The sequence below is a fragment of the Manacus candei genome, unplaced genomic scaffold (genome assembly GCF_025592945.1).
Source record: "Manacus candei isolate 608988 ecotype Guabito, Panama unplaced genomic scaffold, ASM2559294v1 h1tg000013l, whole genome shotgun sequence".
Taxonomy (NCBI): Eukaryota; Metazoa; Chordata; class Aves; order Passeriformes; family Pipridae; genus Manacus; species Manacus candei.
The window spans coordinates 7,613,068-7,633,188 of NW_026138061.1; the positions used below are offsets into that span (position 1 = coordinate 7,613,068).

The 20,121-nt window shown below is 43.2% G+C and overlaps 1 protein-coding gene across 5 annotated transcripts in view; it reads left to right on the forward strand.

The window, feature by feature from the left end:
• Positions 1-11,660, forward strand: part of CCN4 (cellular communication network factor 4) — a 35,639-nt gene extending 23,979 nt beyond the window's left edge. For 4 of the 5 annotated variants that reach the window (XM_051778574.1, XM_051778570.1, XM_051778573.1 and 1 more), the window contains 4 exons: positions 3,715-3,997; positions 7,739-7,996; positions 9,955-10,148; positions 11,290-11,660. In XM_051778574.1, coding sequence (XP_051634534.1) covers positions 3,715-3,997; positions 7,739-7,996; positions 9,955-10,148; positions 11,290-11,589 — 1,035 coding nt within the window. In that variant the 3' untranslated portion in view covers positions 11,590-11,660. The remainder of the gene's footprint in view (positions 1-3,714; positions 3,998-7,738; positions 7,997-9,954; positions 10,149-11,289) is intronic. The other variant, XM_051778572.1, reaches the window with a different exon arrangement.
• Positions 11,661-20,121: the final 8,461 nt, after the last annotated feature.

The window sequence follows — 20,121 nt, forward strand, 5'->3', positions numbered from 1 at the left end:
TGACATTTTTTTCTAGTTAGGGATGGCCATTGATGAAGGCCATTGGAGTATGATTTCCTTTTGATGGCACTTGTGGAAAGCATTAGTCATGATGTCTTAACCAACATACTTATTAATAAGTAAGTCTATATCCCAAAATGTTCTGGGATATTGACATAGTAGGGCTGAATGACTTTTCCGAAGGTATTTAGACATTCCAGTGATGACAGCTGACCATGGAAAAGAGAAAGCCAACAATTTTATAATTCTGCGGAATTGTTTCCCCCATAGTTAAGTAATGAGGGACTTAGGAGGGGAGAAGAAGAGGTCCTGGAAGCTCTACATGTTGTGCACTTGTTAAAGTGCTCAATGGACAATAGTTTCCAAAGGTTTTGGTTGGGTGGTGATGGAGCCTAGGACATACTGCTGCTTCCATCACTCCATGTCTTCCCTACTGTAAAACACAGGAGTCATAGTATTTTGATGCCTGTTCACACTGGTTATTTGAAGATGCTTATGCAGCCCACACTGTGTCCTCACAAAGCTTACTCAGCCATACCACTGGACATTTCATCCAGCACATCCAAGAACAAGTAACCACTATAAGGACACTGGAAAGGCTTCCTTGGCCAACTCAGGCTTTAGACCTACAGGAAGGGCTGTTAAATAGTTCGTTCCAAATTCTTGTCTATCAAAAACCACCAAAAGTCTCCCAGCTATCCAGTCCTCTGTAAGAATTCAGCCCCAGTCCTTCACATATTAACTAAACCCACAGGAGTAGCAGGGTTCCTCTTTGCTGCGTGTTGGTTCACAGACACTCTTATATCTACACAGCATATAAGCTGTTTGCTTGCTCTTGTTGACAATAGAAACAAGAGATGGGCAAGGGATTTACTTACAGGGTTGGGCCGTGGCAATGGGCTTTTTAAATAGCTGTGTGACTTTTGTCTGTGCATCTGGATTTGATGATTAAGCACTTTCTTTTAATGATCAGTGACAAAGTAAATAGGTTTATTGCACTTGAGGAGGCCTCTCTTCTCAAGTGGCAGATTATTGCACCTACTCAAATCATTGTGATTAGAATGAAAAATCCTACTATTAAAAGGCCAAGGCTTTTCATCAATCTGAATGTTTCTCTATTAACAACTCTGGCAGCATCAATGAGCCTTAAAGTGGGAGTAAATTATATTGGTATGTTTTAGTTTAAACATTACTTTAAAGGTGTTTTTAAGCCAACTTTAAGGCCAACTGTTTGTAAAGGAGGCCTTAATGGAATTGGGAATCATGCCCAGAGCAAACACGTTCTCTGTTTGGCAGTGATTAGTAATGTGTTCACAATTAACTAAATATAGGGTAACCAAATACTAAAGGACTTAAATGGACCTTCAGATAAAGCAGTAGCAGGTTTAGAAATGTACTTTATTAAAATCTGAGCCTGCTAACAAAGAAGCTGTAGAAGACAGTAAAGGGGCTTTGCAGAGATATCCTCATGGATAGTTCACTGACTGCGGGATCACAGTTCTTGGGGGTGACACAAAGTCTTGGGTTGAGGCATTTTCTTTGTGGAGAGTTGTTGGAAAGCCTTCTGTTTGAGACATCTGAAACTGCAAAGAGGACAAAACACTGGGGATATATAGTACAGCACAAGGAAGCCAGCAATAGATGGAATTGCCTTAGCAGTTTCTAGAGCCTGACTTTCCTTCTCGGAACTTTTTAGGATTACTCACTTATTCTTTGCAACCCTCACACCTTGTCATTAGGAAGGGCTTCTAGGCCACAGGTACCAAAGCAGTGCTATGTTCTGGTTGCTGTTGACAGTATGTAAATAACCCTGTTTTTTTCTATGCCTAAGCTGTTGTGCCCTGCTTGACCCCCACAAAAAGCTCAGGTTTTCTGTACAGTGATACTCACAGAAAAGTTGCATCTTTGCTTTGTCACCACGCTGATTTGCACCCTTCCTGCACCACAAGTGTGGCTGGTGCTGTTAAATGTCATCCAGAGTTTGCTCTGTGAAGACTGGGGAGTGCAGAAGGCAGTGAACCTCTACTTTCTGTGGGTTTTTCAATGAATTAAGGGATCCCAGTACCCCATGATCTAAGTAATAGCGACACCTGGATGTGTCTACTGCAGTCACATCACTGTGTTACACAAAGTCCCTTTTCTACCTTTATTTACCTCAATTTTTTATCTGATGATCAGATTTTGAATTAACATGAAGGCTAGTTTGTTGGGTTTTTTTTTTACTTATTTGCCAAGAAATGGAGTTCAGGAAATGGAAACTTGGCAGTATTACCCTCCCCCTAAAAGTATTCCTTCCTTTCTCACCATGGTGGTAAATATTTGTGCATGGCTAATGCAAAAAACACTAATGTTATGAAGCTTCACTCGTCCAACTTACATGTGCCACAATGACTCCATGTAGGACAAAAGCACCTGCCAAAAGGAGAAGGTGGAAAATCACTGCAGGAATATCCCAGGTTTTTGACTGTGTGAGCCAGGGCAACATCATGGGAACTACAGTATGTGACCAGGAAGAGCCCACTGCTGACAGACTCATGAGCCTCATGGCTCAGAGAGCATTTCTGCTGAGTATGATAGTCTGAACACTGTGAAGGATGGGTAAGGGTGGTTGTCAGAGTGCTTAGAGTGCATACATTACTTTTTAAAACATTTTTATTAATATTTTTTTAATTTTTTGTATTTGTTTTAGCCATAGTATAGCTTCACTGCTTAGGACTGGGACTCTGTCAGGGAGCTGAACTGCATGTGTGTTGTGTTATAGGGGTGGAGACAAGCAAAACATTTTTCAAACAGAGGTGAGTGAACTTGTGCAACATGACATTCACAGCCAATTACATAGATTTTGGTTTCAGAGGGTATCTTTTCCTTTCTCAAACCTCATCTTTAGTCAAGACAAAGGGCTAGGACATCATAAGGCAGTAGTTGTTGTGGTATTAGGAGCATTGCAAGAAGCGAAAAAATGGACAGGGCATCTTCAGGAGATCCATGATGGAGTGACTGAGTCAGTGGGTTTCCAAACATCCTCACAGCACAGTGGTTCAGGACTGGGTGTCTGTGAGGATGGCAGGCTGACAGGGTTGATCCCAGTCCCCTTGTGGATTTGTGAGATCCTGTGTTTTGGTTGCAAGAGCCACAAAAATATGGATAAGTCTCAGGAATGTGAGGCCAAACAGGGACATGTGCTTTCACACTGCAACACGATGACCTTTATCTTTCTTGGTGACCTGAAAAGCAGTGATTGCTGTGTAAAAGAAGCCTACAAGTAGTCAAGAGTCTCTAGAGCCTTCTCTCAACCAGCAGTGACAATAATATGGGGTGGCACAATCCTCTGCCAGAACCAAGCACCACAAGGCCATGAAGACTGGACACACCTCACACCTTCTTCTCATGTATCAGAGAGGTTTTGGTACATTCCTACATGGTGAGAGACCTCTGTTTAGAGAGAGAGGTCTAGAAGGGGCTGAGGGCCAGCAAAGTGGTGCCAGGCTGTTTGCATGGTGGTCCCAATCACAGAGCATTTGCCCTCAGCTGGGGCTTGAAGGGTTTACAAGACAGTAAGCACCACCACAATTCCATGGCTCTTTGACATTTATTCTTTGGTTTCCTTACAGACTCATTAGAGCTGAGGGGACTTTAACTGAGGACTAATCACCACTACTTTTGCAGCCTCCATTTCTCTGTAACGCTCTCCAAGCTGTGTTTCTCTGTTTGCAGGCCATTTCCCGGACTTCCATCACCACCATGGCCCCCACTGTCCCAGGCACGACAGAGACCTACACACGGACCCAGTACTGCAAGTGGCCATGCGAGTGCCCCAAGTCCCCACCGCGGTGCTCCGTGGGCGTCAGCCTGGTCATGGATGGCTGTGACTGCTGCAAGACCTGTGCCAGGCAGCGTGGAGAGAACTGCACAGAGGCTGACACCTGTGATTTCCACAGGGGCTTGTACTGTGACTACAGCGGAGACAGACCTAGGTACGAAATAGGAGTATGTGCACGTAAGTGATGTACATATATTTTTGACTTAGATATACGTTGGCAGCTCCCCTCAGTCTGAGCAGTGGGTGAGGTTTATCTCATTAGATTACTGACTGCACGCTCATCTACTCCTCCATGCATCATCTTCCATTCCATTGTATCTGTCTTTGTTCTCAGGGCAGGTGGCTCAATGGGAAATGACATCTGAATTCTTGCTCTTTGAGTTGGCTGCAGCCAAGAGCAAAGACCAACCAGCACTGGGAGGTCTCCAGATGTGCAAGTAGATGATTCCATATTCCGTGCAACAGAAGGAGGTTCTGCAGTGGGTTAAGGATGAAGGAAGGGTAGGTGTGCAGCCAGATTTAAAGACAAGCAACGTAGGCATCTACATGAAAACGATGACATTAAGGGGATGCTTTTGGCATATTCCCTACTGTGGATCCTTTGAAAGGATAGCACGTGGTATCCTGTCAAGAGGGTCAGGAGTGGATCCTCTCCTATCAGAGCTTTTCAACACAAATTGAGGTCTGAGCCTTAATATTACAATGATTACAGTCATATTAGCTGCCATGAGGCAGAAGGATTTCTTCCCGCCTATTGTAACAAACTCTTGGTTTCACGTGACTGGAATGCTTTTACTCAAGCAGAGGAAAAAAAGTTAGGTAATGTTTCTTGTGCCAAGGATATGTTCACTTGTTCTGAGATCCAGAACATGACAGTGAATCTGATTAGCTCATAAATGTCAGAAATTGCTGACAATCACTCCTCTGGGAAAGATTAAAAGTGAAAGGATCGCAAGCACAACCACACAGATTGCTGATCAGAAAGGCTGTTGACTATTTAGCAAGTTATTAGAATATATGGCCATGGCTTTAGGTACGTAAACAGGAAAAAGTCACTTAGAGGTAGGGTCTTCTAGGTTGGAACATAACTATGAATGATCTAAGAGGAAATCTAAAGGTGAAACAAGACCTGGAGGAGAGCTGATTGTGAGATGAATAGATAGAATAACTGATTCACAGAAGAGGAAAGAGATTACAAACTGTGGGCTTTCATAAATTTAAAACAGCAGAAGTCACACCAGGGGCAGGTCTGAAGAGTGAAGCAGTTCAGGGAAGCTGACAGTTTCTCCCAGAAGTGATACAAGGTGTTGCTGTTCCTTAGCAGAAGGATGGAAAGTGTAGTAAGAAATGACCTTGGCTTTGCAGTAGCTCAGCTAGAGAAGAAAAAAAAAGGCATGCAAAAAGTGCAGTCTAACCAGATTTTTGCGGAATATGATCAAAATAACAAGAAGAGAAGTTACGTGCAAGGAGCTGTATGCTTAAACAGTGATTTTCAAGATTAGAAAAGATTAAGGTTAAGAAAAGAGGATATGAGATCATTCAAGTGTATTGTCTGGAGTATGTGGGAGGTCTGTAAGGGCAGGTTAGACAAACACTGTCAAGAATGACATCGTTACAGCTGGCCCTGGGTTGGGAGAGGAAAACAGGCTTGATGTTGTCTCAAAGCTATCAGCCTTCCTAGAACTCTTTAAAGACCTTCACGTTGCTTCACATTTGTTTATTTATTTAAATGCTTGCTTTCTTAGTTGGATATCTTTTGGTTTTTGCAGTCCTCCCATATATTACAGGCATTCAGTGTGTCTGTGGCAGCAGCACCACAATGTATTAAGATTGAGCTCCAGATTTTCCAGTGAGGTCTGGAGAGACTCCCAGTCTATGCTTTATCATCCTTACTACCATGACAATATATTCCCTATTATGTGATATCTGTGATTCTATGGTGAGGGGCATTGTGGCATACAGAGCTGAGGGGAATGAGAGGTAGGTCTTTCCACGGTTAGGACTGAAGTGGGTTGTCTCTGGCTGCCAAAGAAACCTGTAGTCTTTCCCTTGCGTTCATCATCCAGGTAGATGCATAGGACAGGATCTGCTGACATGTTCTTTCTTGTACCCTGGGGCACATATAGGCTGCATCACCCCACTCTCAGCCCATCAGGTTCTGTCCTGATCACAGGGTGAGTGAAGGCTCATGTGAGTGGCACCTTGTTGGGTGTTGGGGACTAACTGCTGTGAGGAATTTGCTTTGCATATAGGTGCTATAGGTCTAGAGAACCTAGAGAATCCAGAGCACGCAGGTCTAGGGAAACAATATAATATGTGGAAAACTAAAGATACTGAAAGAACTAGGAACTGGTTTTGGGAAAGGGAATGCAGTCAAACTGGGGGAAATTCAGGCTGTATGTGGACTGGTGTGCTGAGGTGTATCCCAGGATCTAACCTCCCAGACATGAAATAAGAACCTGTTGGGGGCCACTACAGCTCTCCTTTTGTTGTTGGATTTTCTCTGTACCGAAGCAGAGACAGCAGAGTGCTGAGCACACGCCCAGGTGGGGAGTCAGGCATTGTGCACATGGGGCTGGGATTAGGGATGTGCTTCCAAATTGCTTAATTTCAGACTTAGTGAAGTTCTGCATGAAGGCATTCAGCAACCCCTTTGTGTTTGGAAGTGTTCACATGGTGAGCCTCTTGGTGTAGGAGATTTGAAGAAGGCTGTTCTCGTAGTGTGGGAGGGATATGCTGGTAGGAAAACACCAGGAAATACAGCATTTTCTTGAATTGTTGTAGTCCATGTGAACACCTAGAGATATACCTGAATTCTTAGGTCCAGCACTAAGTGATATTTTTTCAGGACAAAGACTGAAGCATTACCAAAATTGGACCTGAGGATGAACTGGAGATCTAGATTTGTGCTTCAAATTCCAACAGCTCTTCTTTTGGTACAGAAGAAGGAATTTGTGTTTGATGTTTTCGTTCAGTCCATTCCAGAAATAGCCTTTGCAGAATTTTAATCCAGCATTTCAATTTGTGTTCCCCTGAAGCAGCCACATTGCTGCTCCATTTCCCACCAGACTTAAAACATAAGTGATCTGACCAGTGCGTGTGCACTGCCTCCATGTGACCAAACAAGAAACTAAACTTTGAATTTTCCACTGAAAGATTTCTGCCAGTGCTTCCAAATAACTGGCCATACCTTTAAAAATAACAAAACCCCAAACACTGCTGTTTGAATCAATATGATCCCTGTTCTCGGGCAATCGAAATGCTTGAATTTTTTTTTTTTTTTGTAACTTTGCTTAAAAAAATACACCAAATAATTATTTTCATGGCTTTATAATGCATACTTCATTTTCCTAGAAAACTATTCTGTGATAAATCCTGTGGGTAGGATCCAGTTGCCGAAATTTAGGAATCCAGTGCCTTTTAGGTGCTCTTTTGCTACCTTGGTTGTCTTTCCCTCTCTGCTTCAGATGGGTACAAGTGTTGTGAAGAACTGTGTCATATATGTGACCCCATATAGTCCCTCATATGTCTCTGAAAGCTTCAAATTTTGCTCATTATCTGTTTTAATTGCTTTGATTGTTCCTACCGTGAATAACTCCTACCACCATGCCATGAAATGATTTTTTAAGTAAGAATTTGTTGATAAAGCTTGTTTTATTTTCTAACTTATTTTTCCATGAAGCATTGAAAGATTCTCTTTTTTTGCTGTGATTTAGAATGAAAACAATTTCCTAGATGGTGTGACTACCCCTGTCTCAGCATCACGCTGAACACATCGCCCTGCAGCACTGCCGTGTCTCCGTGTTGGCTCTGGCAGCCCAGGGATCAGATTGGTAAAGAAACACATCAGAGCTGCTTGTTGCCAGCATTATTTTAATGGTGCTCTGTGTGTCTTTCTCTCTTTTTCTTTCTTTCCAGAAATTGTTGGTGTAGGATGTGTCCTCAATGGAGTCAGGTATAAGAATGGGGAAGCGTTTCAGCCCAACTGCAAATACAACTGCACGTGCATTAACGGGGCTGTGGGCTGTATTCCCATGTGCACAAACTCACGCCCTCCCCTTGTCTGGTGCCCAAACCCAAAGCTGATTAAGATGGCAGGGAAGTGCTGCGAGCAGTGGGTTTGTGATGACTCCAGAAAAATCAGGAAGACGTCTCCACGTCACATCTCCTCTGCAGGTATGGAGGCAGTGAGACAGACTTCTCCTTTGCCATCAGGAAGCTGAAGACAGAATCTACAAGCAAAGTATCAGCTTGCACTGCCAGACCTGGCAGGTATCTAGTCTTTGTGTGAAGGAGGCACAGAGACTCCCACACAACATGTGCTGAAGAACAGAACAGGCAAACCCATGTGGTGTGCTCAAACTCCTTAGCAGCAATGTGGATATGGATGTCTTATCCTTGGAAGCATTCAAGGCCAGGTTGGATGGGGCCCTGAGCAACCTGATCTAGTGTGGCATCTCTGCCCATTACAGGGGAGCTGGATCAAAATGATCTTTAAGGCCCTTTTCAACCCAAACCATTCTATGATTCTATCATTATGAGGTTCACCAAAGATGCTTATGCAACCATTCTGTGATTCCGTGTGACAAAGCCCCCTTTGAAGCATCTGCTGGAACTTTGAAGATATCACAAGTCCTTTTTAATGCTTCCTCTTTTTTTTTTTTCAGTCGGCCCTCTGGGAAACAGAATGGGTTCAGTTTAACTTGGGACTGAGGCTTTCTGTCTGGGTCATATTGCTTTGGTAGTGCAATTTTAAAGCCCCTGTATCATAGTAGCCTCAAACTTATATAACACCTTGAAAACAGTTATTGTGGTGGAAGTTTCATTGCCAGATGGGCTAAATTGTCTTTGTGTTAGTATAGCTTTTCATCAGTTCTGGACTGATGATATTACTGAACTACCTATTTTGTGTATCACATAATGTGTCTTCTTTCCACACACGTTCGTAGCCCACTGCACAGAGGTGGTACCATTTGCCTCAAATATGATCCCAAATGCTTAAGACGGACTCACCTTGCCATATGTCAAATTTATCCTCAAAATGCCCTGCAATGCAATGTATTGCCATTAGCCACATTAGCTCCATATTTTAGACTATCTCACAAAGCAAAGCTCAAGGAGATGTAGGATGCTTGTTGTAAACCAGGATTTTGTTTCCTTGGTGGTACAGGATTTTTTTCCCCCAGTCCTTGGTCTATATTTTTACAGCACAAAACAAAGCTTCAATCTCCATTCTGTGGGTTAAACCCACCAGAGTTTAGCCCTCAATTCTGTCCCTAGTAGCTCTGAAATGTGATGCAGGTCCAAATTCAAAGCATCTGGTACTGAAACTGGCCTTATGTCTTCATGGCCTTTGTCCCAAAATGGGCATAACAGAGCTTTGCTTGCCTGACTTTCCTCTTGTAAGTAGAATTCTTACAGAAATACGACTAGCATTTATTATGTTTAGTATAGTGATTAATATACTAATAAACATAACAGTGAGTAAGCTCAGTGCAGCAGTTTCTACTAGAGTTTTTCCTTTGAGCTGTCCCATGAGCTGCAAAGCAGAGGGGACTTTGGCTGAGGCTGTGAAAGAACCTGAACTGGGGTTGTAGGCTGCTTTCAAAAGAGAGCCCACCCTTCTCCAAATGGCTACTGAGCTCTCTGTGAGCTATTCAAACTGCTCTTCCTCACAGTGAAAGGCTGTGGCTGCTTCCCAAGCCCTCTGCCATCCAGCAGAGACTGTTGACCACTTTCTGCTACAGGGAATCAATTGAACGGGCTCAGAAATAAACCTTCATGGTGAGATCAAATCTCATCCCTTTTTTCCACCCGCTGGAACAAGCTTCTGTAATTATTTGTATTGTGGCAGCACCTGGGGGTCCCAGACAAGGACCTCCTTGTGCGAGGCTGTGAAGGGGAAGGAATAAAGAAATGAGCCCTGGCCCTGAGCACTCACAGAGCTGGGGAGTCTGACACAAGTAGGTCAGCACAAAGGGGGTGGGATGAGGGGCTTCACAGGAATGCTGAGCCACTTAGCTGTAGTTTAATTATTTGGGTTAGTGGCCTGAATGTGTAATGAGCTGGGGAGAGGGTCTTTAATATGTAAAGCTGTCTTGGCTGAATAATGTGGGGTTAAACTGTCTCCACAGCCTATGAGGGAGAGGATGAAGCCTGGCAGAAGAACTGCATCGTTCACACCTCACCCTGGAGTCCCTGCTCAAAGACCTGTGGGCTGGGCATCTCCACCAGGATTTCCAACGACAACGACCAGTGCCGGCTCCTGAAGGAAAGCCGCCTGTGCAACATGAGGCCCTGTGAGGTGGATATAACCCAGCACATCAAGGTGGAGAGTGTTTCTTTGTGTGCCCCTTCAGCTTTTGTTGTGCAGCTTTCAGGCCTCAGAGGGCTGCACCTCTACATGGACTTTACTGTGCTGCACAGAGTTCCAAAATGTGTCCTCCCTGTGCTTCCATGTGCTGGTATGAAAACCTTGCCCTGAGAGCTTTAGCTGCAGCCAAAAGGTCCTTGCAAAGAAGGCCAAGCAGAGCCTGCTGTGCACAGTGGTGGCTTAGACAGACCTGTACTCATCTAGTGGAAAAGTAATGCTGAATGTCTGCTCGTGGCTGTGAACTCCATTTTGCAAGTATCCTACTGGGTTCACAGGTCTGAACATGTAAATCTGTCATGGTCTATAGGGATTCCTAACAGCTTCAAACACTTTTAAATACAGGAATCATAGAACAGAATCATAGAATCATTGAAGCTGGAAAAGAAATCCAGGATGATCAAGTCCAACCTTTGACCAAATACCACTATGCCCACTAGACCTCATTGTGAAATCCTATGTCTACTTGTTTTTGAACACTTCCAGGGATGGTGATTCCTCCACTTCCCTGGGCAACCTGTTCAAATGCTTAACCACTCTCTCAACTAAGAAATTTTTCCTAATATCTAAGCTGAACCTCCCATGGAGTAATTTGAGACCATTTCCCCTTGTCCTATCATTATCTACCTGGGAGAAGAGGCCAAGTCTGACTCTGTCACAACCTCCTTTCAGGTAGTTATAGAGAGCAAGGTGAATTTTATGTCCTACCTCATCACTTTCTACAGCTATCTGAAAGGAGTCTGTAGCCAGGTGGGGGTCGGTGTGTTCTCCCAGGCAACCAGCAGTAGGACAAGAGGGCACGGTCTTAAGCTGTGCCAGGGGAGGTTTAGGTTGGATATTAGGAAGAAATTCTTTACAGACAGAGTAATCAAACATTGGAATGGACTGCCCAGGGAGGTGATAGATTCACTGTCCCTGGAGGTTTTTAGGATGAGACTGGGCATGGCACTTAGTGGCATGGTCTGGTAACCACGGCAGTGTTGGATCAAGGGTTGGACTTGATGATCTCAGAGGTCTTTTCCAACCCTGTTGACTCTATGATTCTATGTCAGCATCAAATATTAACCTCTCTTTTTTTTTATTTTCTTCTCTGATTTAGCCTGGAAAGAAGTGTTTGGCTGTCTACAGGGCCAATGAACCCATGAACTACACCATCTCAGGATGTGTGAGCAAAAGTCCATACAGACCCAAATATTGCGGCGTCTGCACAGACAACAGGTGCTGCACACCCTACAAGTCCAAGACTATTGAAGTGAGGTTTCAGTGCCCAGATGGAACTGAGTTTTCCTGGAAAATCATGTGGATCAATGCTTGTTTTTGCAATTTGAACTGCAGGAACCCCAATGACATCTTTGCCGACTTGGCTCATTACCACGATTACTCTGAAATCGCTAATTAAATTGGCTGAATGCTTGAATTGACCCATTGCTCTGATTTTACAGAGGTTTTAAAATAAAAGGAGAATTTTCATCCACTGCCAGTGTACAATTTTTTTTCCTGAGGTAGGATGTTAAATATCCTTGTTTTGCCACACTGTTTTGGAGAGGTCTTGAACAAGCAGGATTTTTAACTCCAATAGATCTTCATCCATTAACAGCAGCCAGGAATTCCTTCATTCACTGATTCCAGGACTTAAATGACAGCTATGTTGGCACTGCCATTTATCAGGCCAGCAGTTTAATTGCCCAAAGGAAAGAATAGTACACTAGTATGACAGCAAAATATGCTGTCAGTAGCTTAGACATGAGATTCAGACACCCTTATTGTCATTTCTTGAACAATGTTGTCTAAGATGGAAAATTGACATATATGTTTTATTTTTAACATTAGACATGAAGATTTGATGGTCTGACCCTTGGGACTAAAGTCTAGTGTCTGTCACACTGAGATCAGTGCTAGAACTGCCCCTCCGTCATTCTCAGTCAGATCCTTCTCCATGGTGAATTTCATGGGATAAGCCTAGGGGGAAGAATGTTTTTCCTGAAATCTCTTTGTGATGAGTCTGTCTCTCACTGCAATAGGCTGGGTCCAAGAACCTCTGTGTCCTGCTCTCCTTGGATTCACCTCAATCTCTTGGAGTATCTTGTGCCAGGGACATTTTCACGGTTCTCTACCTGCTCTGAATCCAAAATAGCCATCCCAGAACTCATATTTTCAGTATAGATCCTCTATCCAGGGGTTACGTATTGCTCCTAGGCTAGCTCTGCAGACCTGAAGGATGAAATGTAGAGAACCAGATGAGAGATGAAGGGGCAACACCTCATGCACCCATTTATTCACACAGAAATTGTGTAGCCTGTGTCTGGGGAACACCACCTCCTCCTCCCCATATGGTTATCAGCATGCAGGTCACTCCACTGCTGCCTTATCAGTGACACAAATCATTGTTTTACATGGCTGGGGTAGAGGAAAGGAGACATATGCTAAATGAGAAAACAGACATTAAGCTTCCCATCAGCTCTGTGAATGTGTGGATGCAGAAGGAGAGGCAATCCTTGTCACAGCTTCTGGTCCATTAGTTCCAACTGGGATGAGGCTTAGAGTAAACATCAAGGTAAAGCATTTTCTTCAGAAATGGTTTCACATGCAAATATCAGCTAAGAGAAGAAAAAAATCTGTCATTACCATTCCAAGCAATACATTTATCATCACTGAAAGGTGCTGGAGCCAGGTTTTTTTCCAATAAATTGCTAGTACAGCACCCATGCCCTATGGCACATTTGCTATTGCTTTACTTGGGAGAGAAGAAATGTGTTTCTGCATGGAGAACTGTAGTATCTGTTCCAAAATCCCTGGTGGCACAGTAGAACTGATTGACATATGGTCTGGAGATTGGACCAGTACAAGGCTGAACTTGGAATGATGCAAGTGTTTTAAATTAGTCACTTATTTTGCTTTAGTTTCAGTTGGCAAGTTGTCTCCATCTTGATAACCCAGTGGAAGCTAGATTAGTTTCTGGGAGATATAAATCTTTTTGGTTATGATGAATTAAAAGTTCTCGTGAGTGATCTGAAAACAATGTAGTCCCTATGTAAAGACAACTAGGAAAAATGCTGTGTATCTTCAAAAGCTGCTAACTCCAATAACATATTTGTTTGTATATAAGAATTCTGCCCACATATTTCCCATAGAGCTGGGCCATTCCTCAAGTCAAAGCTTTTATTATTTCTTTCTTTAAGCTTCCATGAAGAACCCAGTGGCAGAAAAGAAGGGTGGTATCTCCCTGCATGTTTCAACATTCTTTCCTCTTTGTTCCTCTGATGATAAGGAACCTGAGGTCACCAGCATTTTGCAAGATTCAGCCCCATGACTGCTTTGGCCTGGATGATGTGACAGCAGAGGTCATATCTGACCTATTCACCTCCACCCAAATGAGACCTCAGCACTAGCAAGACTGAGAATGTTACATTTTAAACTCCACCCCTTGGTAAAAAAGTCTCATGAGAATATACAAAAAAGAGGCCTTGGCCAGGAAGCGGAAAACATTGACAATGTTTTCCAAAAGGGAAAATGGTTTGTACTGAGACATGTTATAGGGAAGGCATACTAGGATCTCTCTTTCAGTATTTAAATCTAAATATTTAAATCTCATACTTAAGATCCCTTAAATATGGCTTGGAATCCTGTGTTCTAGTTCTTGCCCATCTTAAAATGTCATATATATATATGTGTGTGTATATAGATATACATATCACCATGGCTAGGCTTCGCAAACGAAGATTTGGGAAAGGCTCTATCCACATTTGTTACAAGCACGCTGGTGGCTAATAAGGCCAATACTAGATAGACATGTCCAATTGCAAAAGGCACAGCAGAAAGACTCCTTATACATCCATAAAATATTATGTGGATGCAGTTATATAATATTGTATGTAATATTATACATAGAAACATGCCCATGAATATATATGTGTATATTTACATATATATATTCCTATGGTGCAGTCTTTGGTGCATAAAAAGGAGTGCATATGTAATGTGTGTTTATATGTACAATCAGTCTTTCTCTGTTTTACATGTACACATAAGGAAACAAAACCAGGATCAGATTATGTTCAAAGAACTGTGTCCCTCAACAGGCTTGCTTTGCTTTGCAATTAGCTAATGCTGTAACCCTCTCAATGAAATGCTGCAGCGGCTGTAACACACGGCTTTCACTGCAAGATAAAAGAAGCTATTGAAAACTTATGCATGGCCAGCAGCTCCAGTGCATGTCAGTTTTTAGTGAAGTGAATGCCTGGAAACCACAGATCTTGCCCAGTGCACCCAAGATGTTTCTGTTTCTAGCCTGGTTTCCTAAGGAAGCAAGGCATATGCAACCCTGCCATCCATTTGTTTGTCTGTCTGTCAGCCAGTCCCTTTGTGGGAAATGCCAAACAAAGGGGGCAGAAGTGTAAAGATCTCAGAAGCGTTGCAATTCATGCAAAAAAATGAAACCAAAGAGCAGGACAGGGAAGAGGACCACCACATTGTCCCTGTCAAGCCCGTGCACATCTGCCAGGCAGCCAATGTGTCCAGCATGTCTGCAGTGTGGTCCAAACACCTCAGCAGCAGTTTAAAGGGGTTTTGAACAGATGCACCAGTTGGAAACCAGCAGCCATGGAGGAGGCACAGCTGAAGCAATCACAGACGGGGAATAGTGGTTATTGCACTGCTGTAAATAGTGTAAATAGTGCTGTAAATTGTGGGGAGATTGGACACAAATCTATAGGATGCACAGCCTCGTTAACTCTTCTGCTTTTACAACTCTTTTTCTGGTGACTCTGAAAGGGAAGAGCATCACTTGTGGACAGTGAACTTGACCTGCAGTCTGTGGTGCATCAGAGATCCTTTGTTCTAACAGATGTTTACAAGAAGATTAGCGCTAGGACTAAGGCAACAGACCAGCCTTTAGATTCAGCTCCCTGGCTCCCTCTGTGCTTGGGCAAACCATATATCTTTATAAAAGCATTTTGTGGTTGTTGTTTAAATACATTGAGGATCTAGATCCTCAAAGGCTTTCATGGATCCAGCCCTTGGTTTCACTTTTTCTCAGTACTTCAGAGCCAGAACAAGACTCTACTGTTCATTGCCTCTGTTGAGAGTGAAAACTCCTCCAGCAGGAACTGATGTTCTCTGTACATTTGTACAATGGGCCCAGGTCTCTGCTGGGACCTGAAAGGGATACCATAACCCAAGGAAGCAACAGTAATAGCATTGGAGGAGATACCAGGAGCAGAGCTGGTGTTAGAACCCTCTGCTGCAGCAGTCCTGGGAAAGGCTTGAGAAAGGATGAGAGTGACAATTTTGCAATCCAGTCTAAGTCAAGACAGTTTGACACACATTCTGCTCACAGCAATTATCTTGTTAGACCTGTAGTCTGGGACAAGGATGGAGGGTGGGATTTTGAAGGTCTACTCATGGTGGTATGAACAGTAAAACTCCAGTGAGCTCCAGTGTCCGTAGCCATTAGCCTTCTGTAGGGACTTCATCACAGTCAGTACAGTAGCTGAAGCTGTCTTGTTTGGGAATCCCAGAAAGCAGGTTATCCACTCAGCAAAGAAGCAGGCATGAAATTTATTCAAATGCCTTTTCATGGAGCATTGGCTGGAAATTAAAGCATCATTTTCGTGTGCATGAGATTGGAAACAGGGTGTAGTGCAGTTGCAATATTTTTTATGTGCTCACTAGGGTTGTGCTGTGCATATGTAAAACTCTAGGAAAAACACAAAACTCAGAAACACTGTGTCATCTTGTAAATTAAACCCTGAGGTTTTTTTGGTCCCATTTTTTTGGAAGGAGTTTTAAAACAAACACTTTATTAAACTGATATAGACGGAGTGCTCTCACTATCTAGAGGCACATATCCATACACATACCTACTGAAATTGTGGCTTTTCCTGTTTTAACAGTTCTACAGTTATACCTATAAGCTTCATACACTGAAATACAGGAAAAATTAATAGGAAAACCAGATTGGCTTGGCAGTGTCAGCCTGAGTTACTCCAGCTATACATAACACATTACTTGTTCGTAAAGCATCATGGTGAGGCTTTTTGAGATAGCATGTTGCTGCTATGGTTTAAAGATATTAAATAACCTCATAAGTAGTAAATGGTTAATGAATCTATGACTGACACCTCATTTAGAAGCTTAGGCAGGCAAATGGAAGTGAAATATGTCTGCCATTGGCAGTTCTTTTCCTTTACTGATCTCCTTGCCTGGTCAATGTCCAAGTGTGCATTCATGATCTGTGACAAAGCCCTGAACTGGAGGATGCATACAAATAAAGAGCCAGTAATATGGTAAAAAAGGATGATGTGGAAGTTTCTCCTTCAGTGTGAGTATTTTGTCAGCTTGGGAAAGCCAGGTGTTCCCAAACTAACATGTTCTTGTTTGCTGGTCTGTTTCTGGATCTACATTTGTTTGGGTTTTTTTTCCCCTTACTGGACTTGGGACAGACTTCTAGAGTCTCTGAGCAAAGTGGAGTGTGTTCTTAACCTGTCTAAGTGTGCCTTTGTTAGCAGCTCCCTTGAGAGGCTGTAGTAGTAACCTGTTTGCAGCAGCCATACATACCAAAATTGTTCAAACAAGGTCATTAAAGACATAGGGGAAAGCATTCACTAATCCATATCCCTTAATTTACATATCCTCAGAAATACCCCCAGTAAGGATTCTACCCTTTAATTCTAGAAAAATATGCTTGTAGAGTTTTCCCACAAATCAAGTTTGCCTTCCAGCCTGAAGCAGGTTACTTGCCTTGGTAGGAATTTAAACACTGTGAGTGGCCTCATGTTCTGAACAGTTCTGGGTTGGTGTTGGAGTTGCTTACAGTTCCTGGAATTTTAGGTGAGAAAGCATGTTCTTTCCAGCCTTCTCTTTCAGTGTGCTTTATTTTTGTTTCATTTTGTTGCTGGTCGGTTTTGTTTGTTTGTTTGTTTACTGGAAAGGGTAATTATCTACATTTTAAGCACTTTCCAGAAAACTGTGCCTCTGGCAATAGCTTTCATCAAAGGTACCACATTTCTCTGCTGTCTCTATAGGCACCAGAAATTCCATGTGTCCTGTGCTCTCCCATGTGGCAGCTGCCAAGTGCACAGTCTTGCCTGAAGGGTCATTAGTCTGGGAAAACCATCATCTCCTGAGTACTGTGCACTTTCCAAATGATGTGTTGACCCTGTGATAGGCTCTACTTCTGTAGGACCTCCCCTGCTCCAAATCTGCATGAGTGGCAGGGAGGGAATCACCACGGGATCAATGCTTAACACTGGCAGCTGGTGGTAAAGAACTACGATTTTTTTTTGATTTGGTGACTTTTCATCATTGAAAAGAAGTGAAATCATATTGCAATCAGTCAGTAAATGACAATTTCCGAGCTGGAGAGATATAAGTGCAGGACTGAGGTCCAGCAGGGAGGGTGTGACAGTGTGCATGTCACCACTGCACAAGAAGCTGGGTGGCACCTTTGCATAGTGTAGGCTCACCAAACCCTACAAGCAGGTTGGTCATGGAGACTTCACTGGGAGCTGTCCCAGCCCTCCCCCAGTGCTGCTGCCCAGCAAACAGCCGTTCCCTCCCCAGCCCCCTCCACACACTGACCTTGGCCTGAATACCATAATCCACTCCAGCCATAAGCAATTGCAGAGAGTGGCAGGTCATCCAAGGATACTTTTTCCAGCTCTGCTGCAGGTCATAGCTCTCTGTGATGCTGCTGCTTGGGAAGCAAGAGCTGCCTGCTATCCCCTTTCTCAACCGCTGGGCTCTTCTGGACATGTCTAGTGATGCCTGCATCCAGTGTATGATGCACATCCCACAGCCACCAGTGTGAAAACACGTAGAGTATATGGGATGTGGGGCTGCTTCTTTAATGACATCCAAATAACAATTCTCCTCCAGCCCCCAGGAGTGCAGGGTAACGATCCCCAAGCTGAGTTGCAGGGAACAGACATTGAACTGTTTGGCAGTTGGAATCAGAAGCCTTTTTTCCTTTTTTTCCCCCCCTAACACTGGTCAGCAGCTGTGTTGTTTATAAAATGAATGGAGCCCTTAATGAAGCAATACATAGAAACAGTGAAAGGCTGTGTCTGTCTATTACAAAGGGCTGAGGGGGAAGGGTTGAGCTCCTAAAATACCCTGACATCCTTTCTCTCAGTTATTTAAACATTAGGCATAGCAATGATCAGCTACCAACATAAAGCCTATATTTGGCTTGGTGGAAATGCTAAATCCACACATCAAAGTAGCTGTTCATAGGGATAGACCAGGAGAGGCTTTCTGTTCCAGTGAACGTGAAGTAGTGCAAAATACTGCAAAAAAATAAAAAAGGCAGCATGTGGGAAGGGGGAGGGCCAAGTTGCAGCAGCACTGTTCAATGTGCTGAATTGGTGGATGCAACAGACCCCATTACCAGCACGTTAAGGATTGCAGCAGATACTCTGCCCAAGATACAAAAACAGACATAAAGAGGGTTCCTGCACTGGAGAGTAAAAATAAGCAGCTTTGCTATAAACAGTTTTCACTCCAGCTCAGTCCATCACTTGCGACACGACATTAATCATAAACCTTGAAAACACATCTAGGTTAAAGTTTCCAGCTGTTCAATCTATAGAGACTTTTAAAGAGGAAAGCAACATCCTTCAGCACAAAAGACCCGCTGCCATGACATGGTGTTGGTACATCCTCTCCAATTCCTTCTCTGCAAGGACAGGGCAGGGGAAATACATCTTGAAGTTCAGCCAGACTTTTGTACAGTAGATGTCAAGGCCCAGACAGAGATGGAAAGAACCCAGATTTCAGCAATGACATCCTTTCTATTAGTGGTTTTGAAGAGCACCACAACAGCAAAGATTTGGTATTGAAGTATATTGACGGCATCAGGAAGCGTCATGGTCCCTGAGAGCCCATTCTGTTCTCTTCCACCCTTTATAACCCCAAAAGCAGTGTGAGATGTGATCTGGTTATTTTCTGGAAACCTCCTTTTATCGAACCTGAATTTCCTCTATGCTGTAAGAGCTCCTTGTCCCCTGATGGCCATTCATATTTGGAGAAAAAAGCCTTTTCTGGATTAGTGACACTACACTATCCAGGTTAATTCTGTCCCCAAGAATATTGTAAAATCAACTTTTGCAATCTCTAAGAAGGCTTTTTATAAAAAAAATCTAATAAATCTGAAAGCCACTTGCATCTCTTTAGTTACAGCACAAGTTAAAGATGCCAGGAGATCAGTACTGCAGGGAAAGAGGAGTCATAACTCCTTGTAAAAGGTAAGGCATTACTCCTCTGTGCTGCCCTCCAGCTTTTATTTGCAGATACACACTGTTCTTTGCCAAATGAATACTCTTTGTTGCAAAGCTGACATTTATAGTGGTCCTAGAAACGCCTCGCTGCTCAGAAGTGTTTGCAGACCCTTTTGTGCTTCAAGAAGGCTTGGATGCATTCCTCCCCATTAAACCAAAATAAAGTGCCTGGGCTTAACAGGCACACCATGGTGTCCTTGTGGAAGGAATGATTAGCCATTCCCAGAAAAGCTCAGCAAAGAACATAGCTTTGCCCTTCTTTTGTAAGATGAACTGGCACAGGTTCCTCCTGTTTTCACTGGCGCTGGCTGTGGTTAACCAAATCAAGCCCTTTGCTGGTATCAGTCCAATCATGACTGCTGAATCAGCATGTCTAGCAGAGCCTTGGCTCAGACATGTCAAATATTTGCTTTTGCCTCTTCCTATCACAGGATTTTTTGAGATACAGGAGGAATGAGCAGCCCAAAAGAGTCCCAGCAAAGTCACAAAGCCACCTGTCCCTGACAACATCAGTATGTTAGGTAAGTCACTAGGTTAATCTTTACTCTTCTGAAGTTAGATTCTTACAAGAGGTCCAAAAAGAAATGCCTTTAGAAACTCAAAGTGGCATCTGCAATTTCAGTCAAGAGGTCTGCATACCTCCAGCTATTCACAAA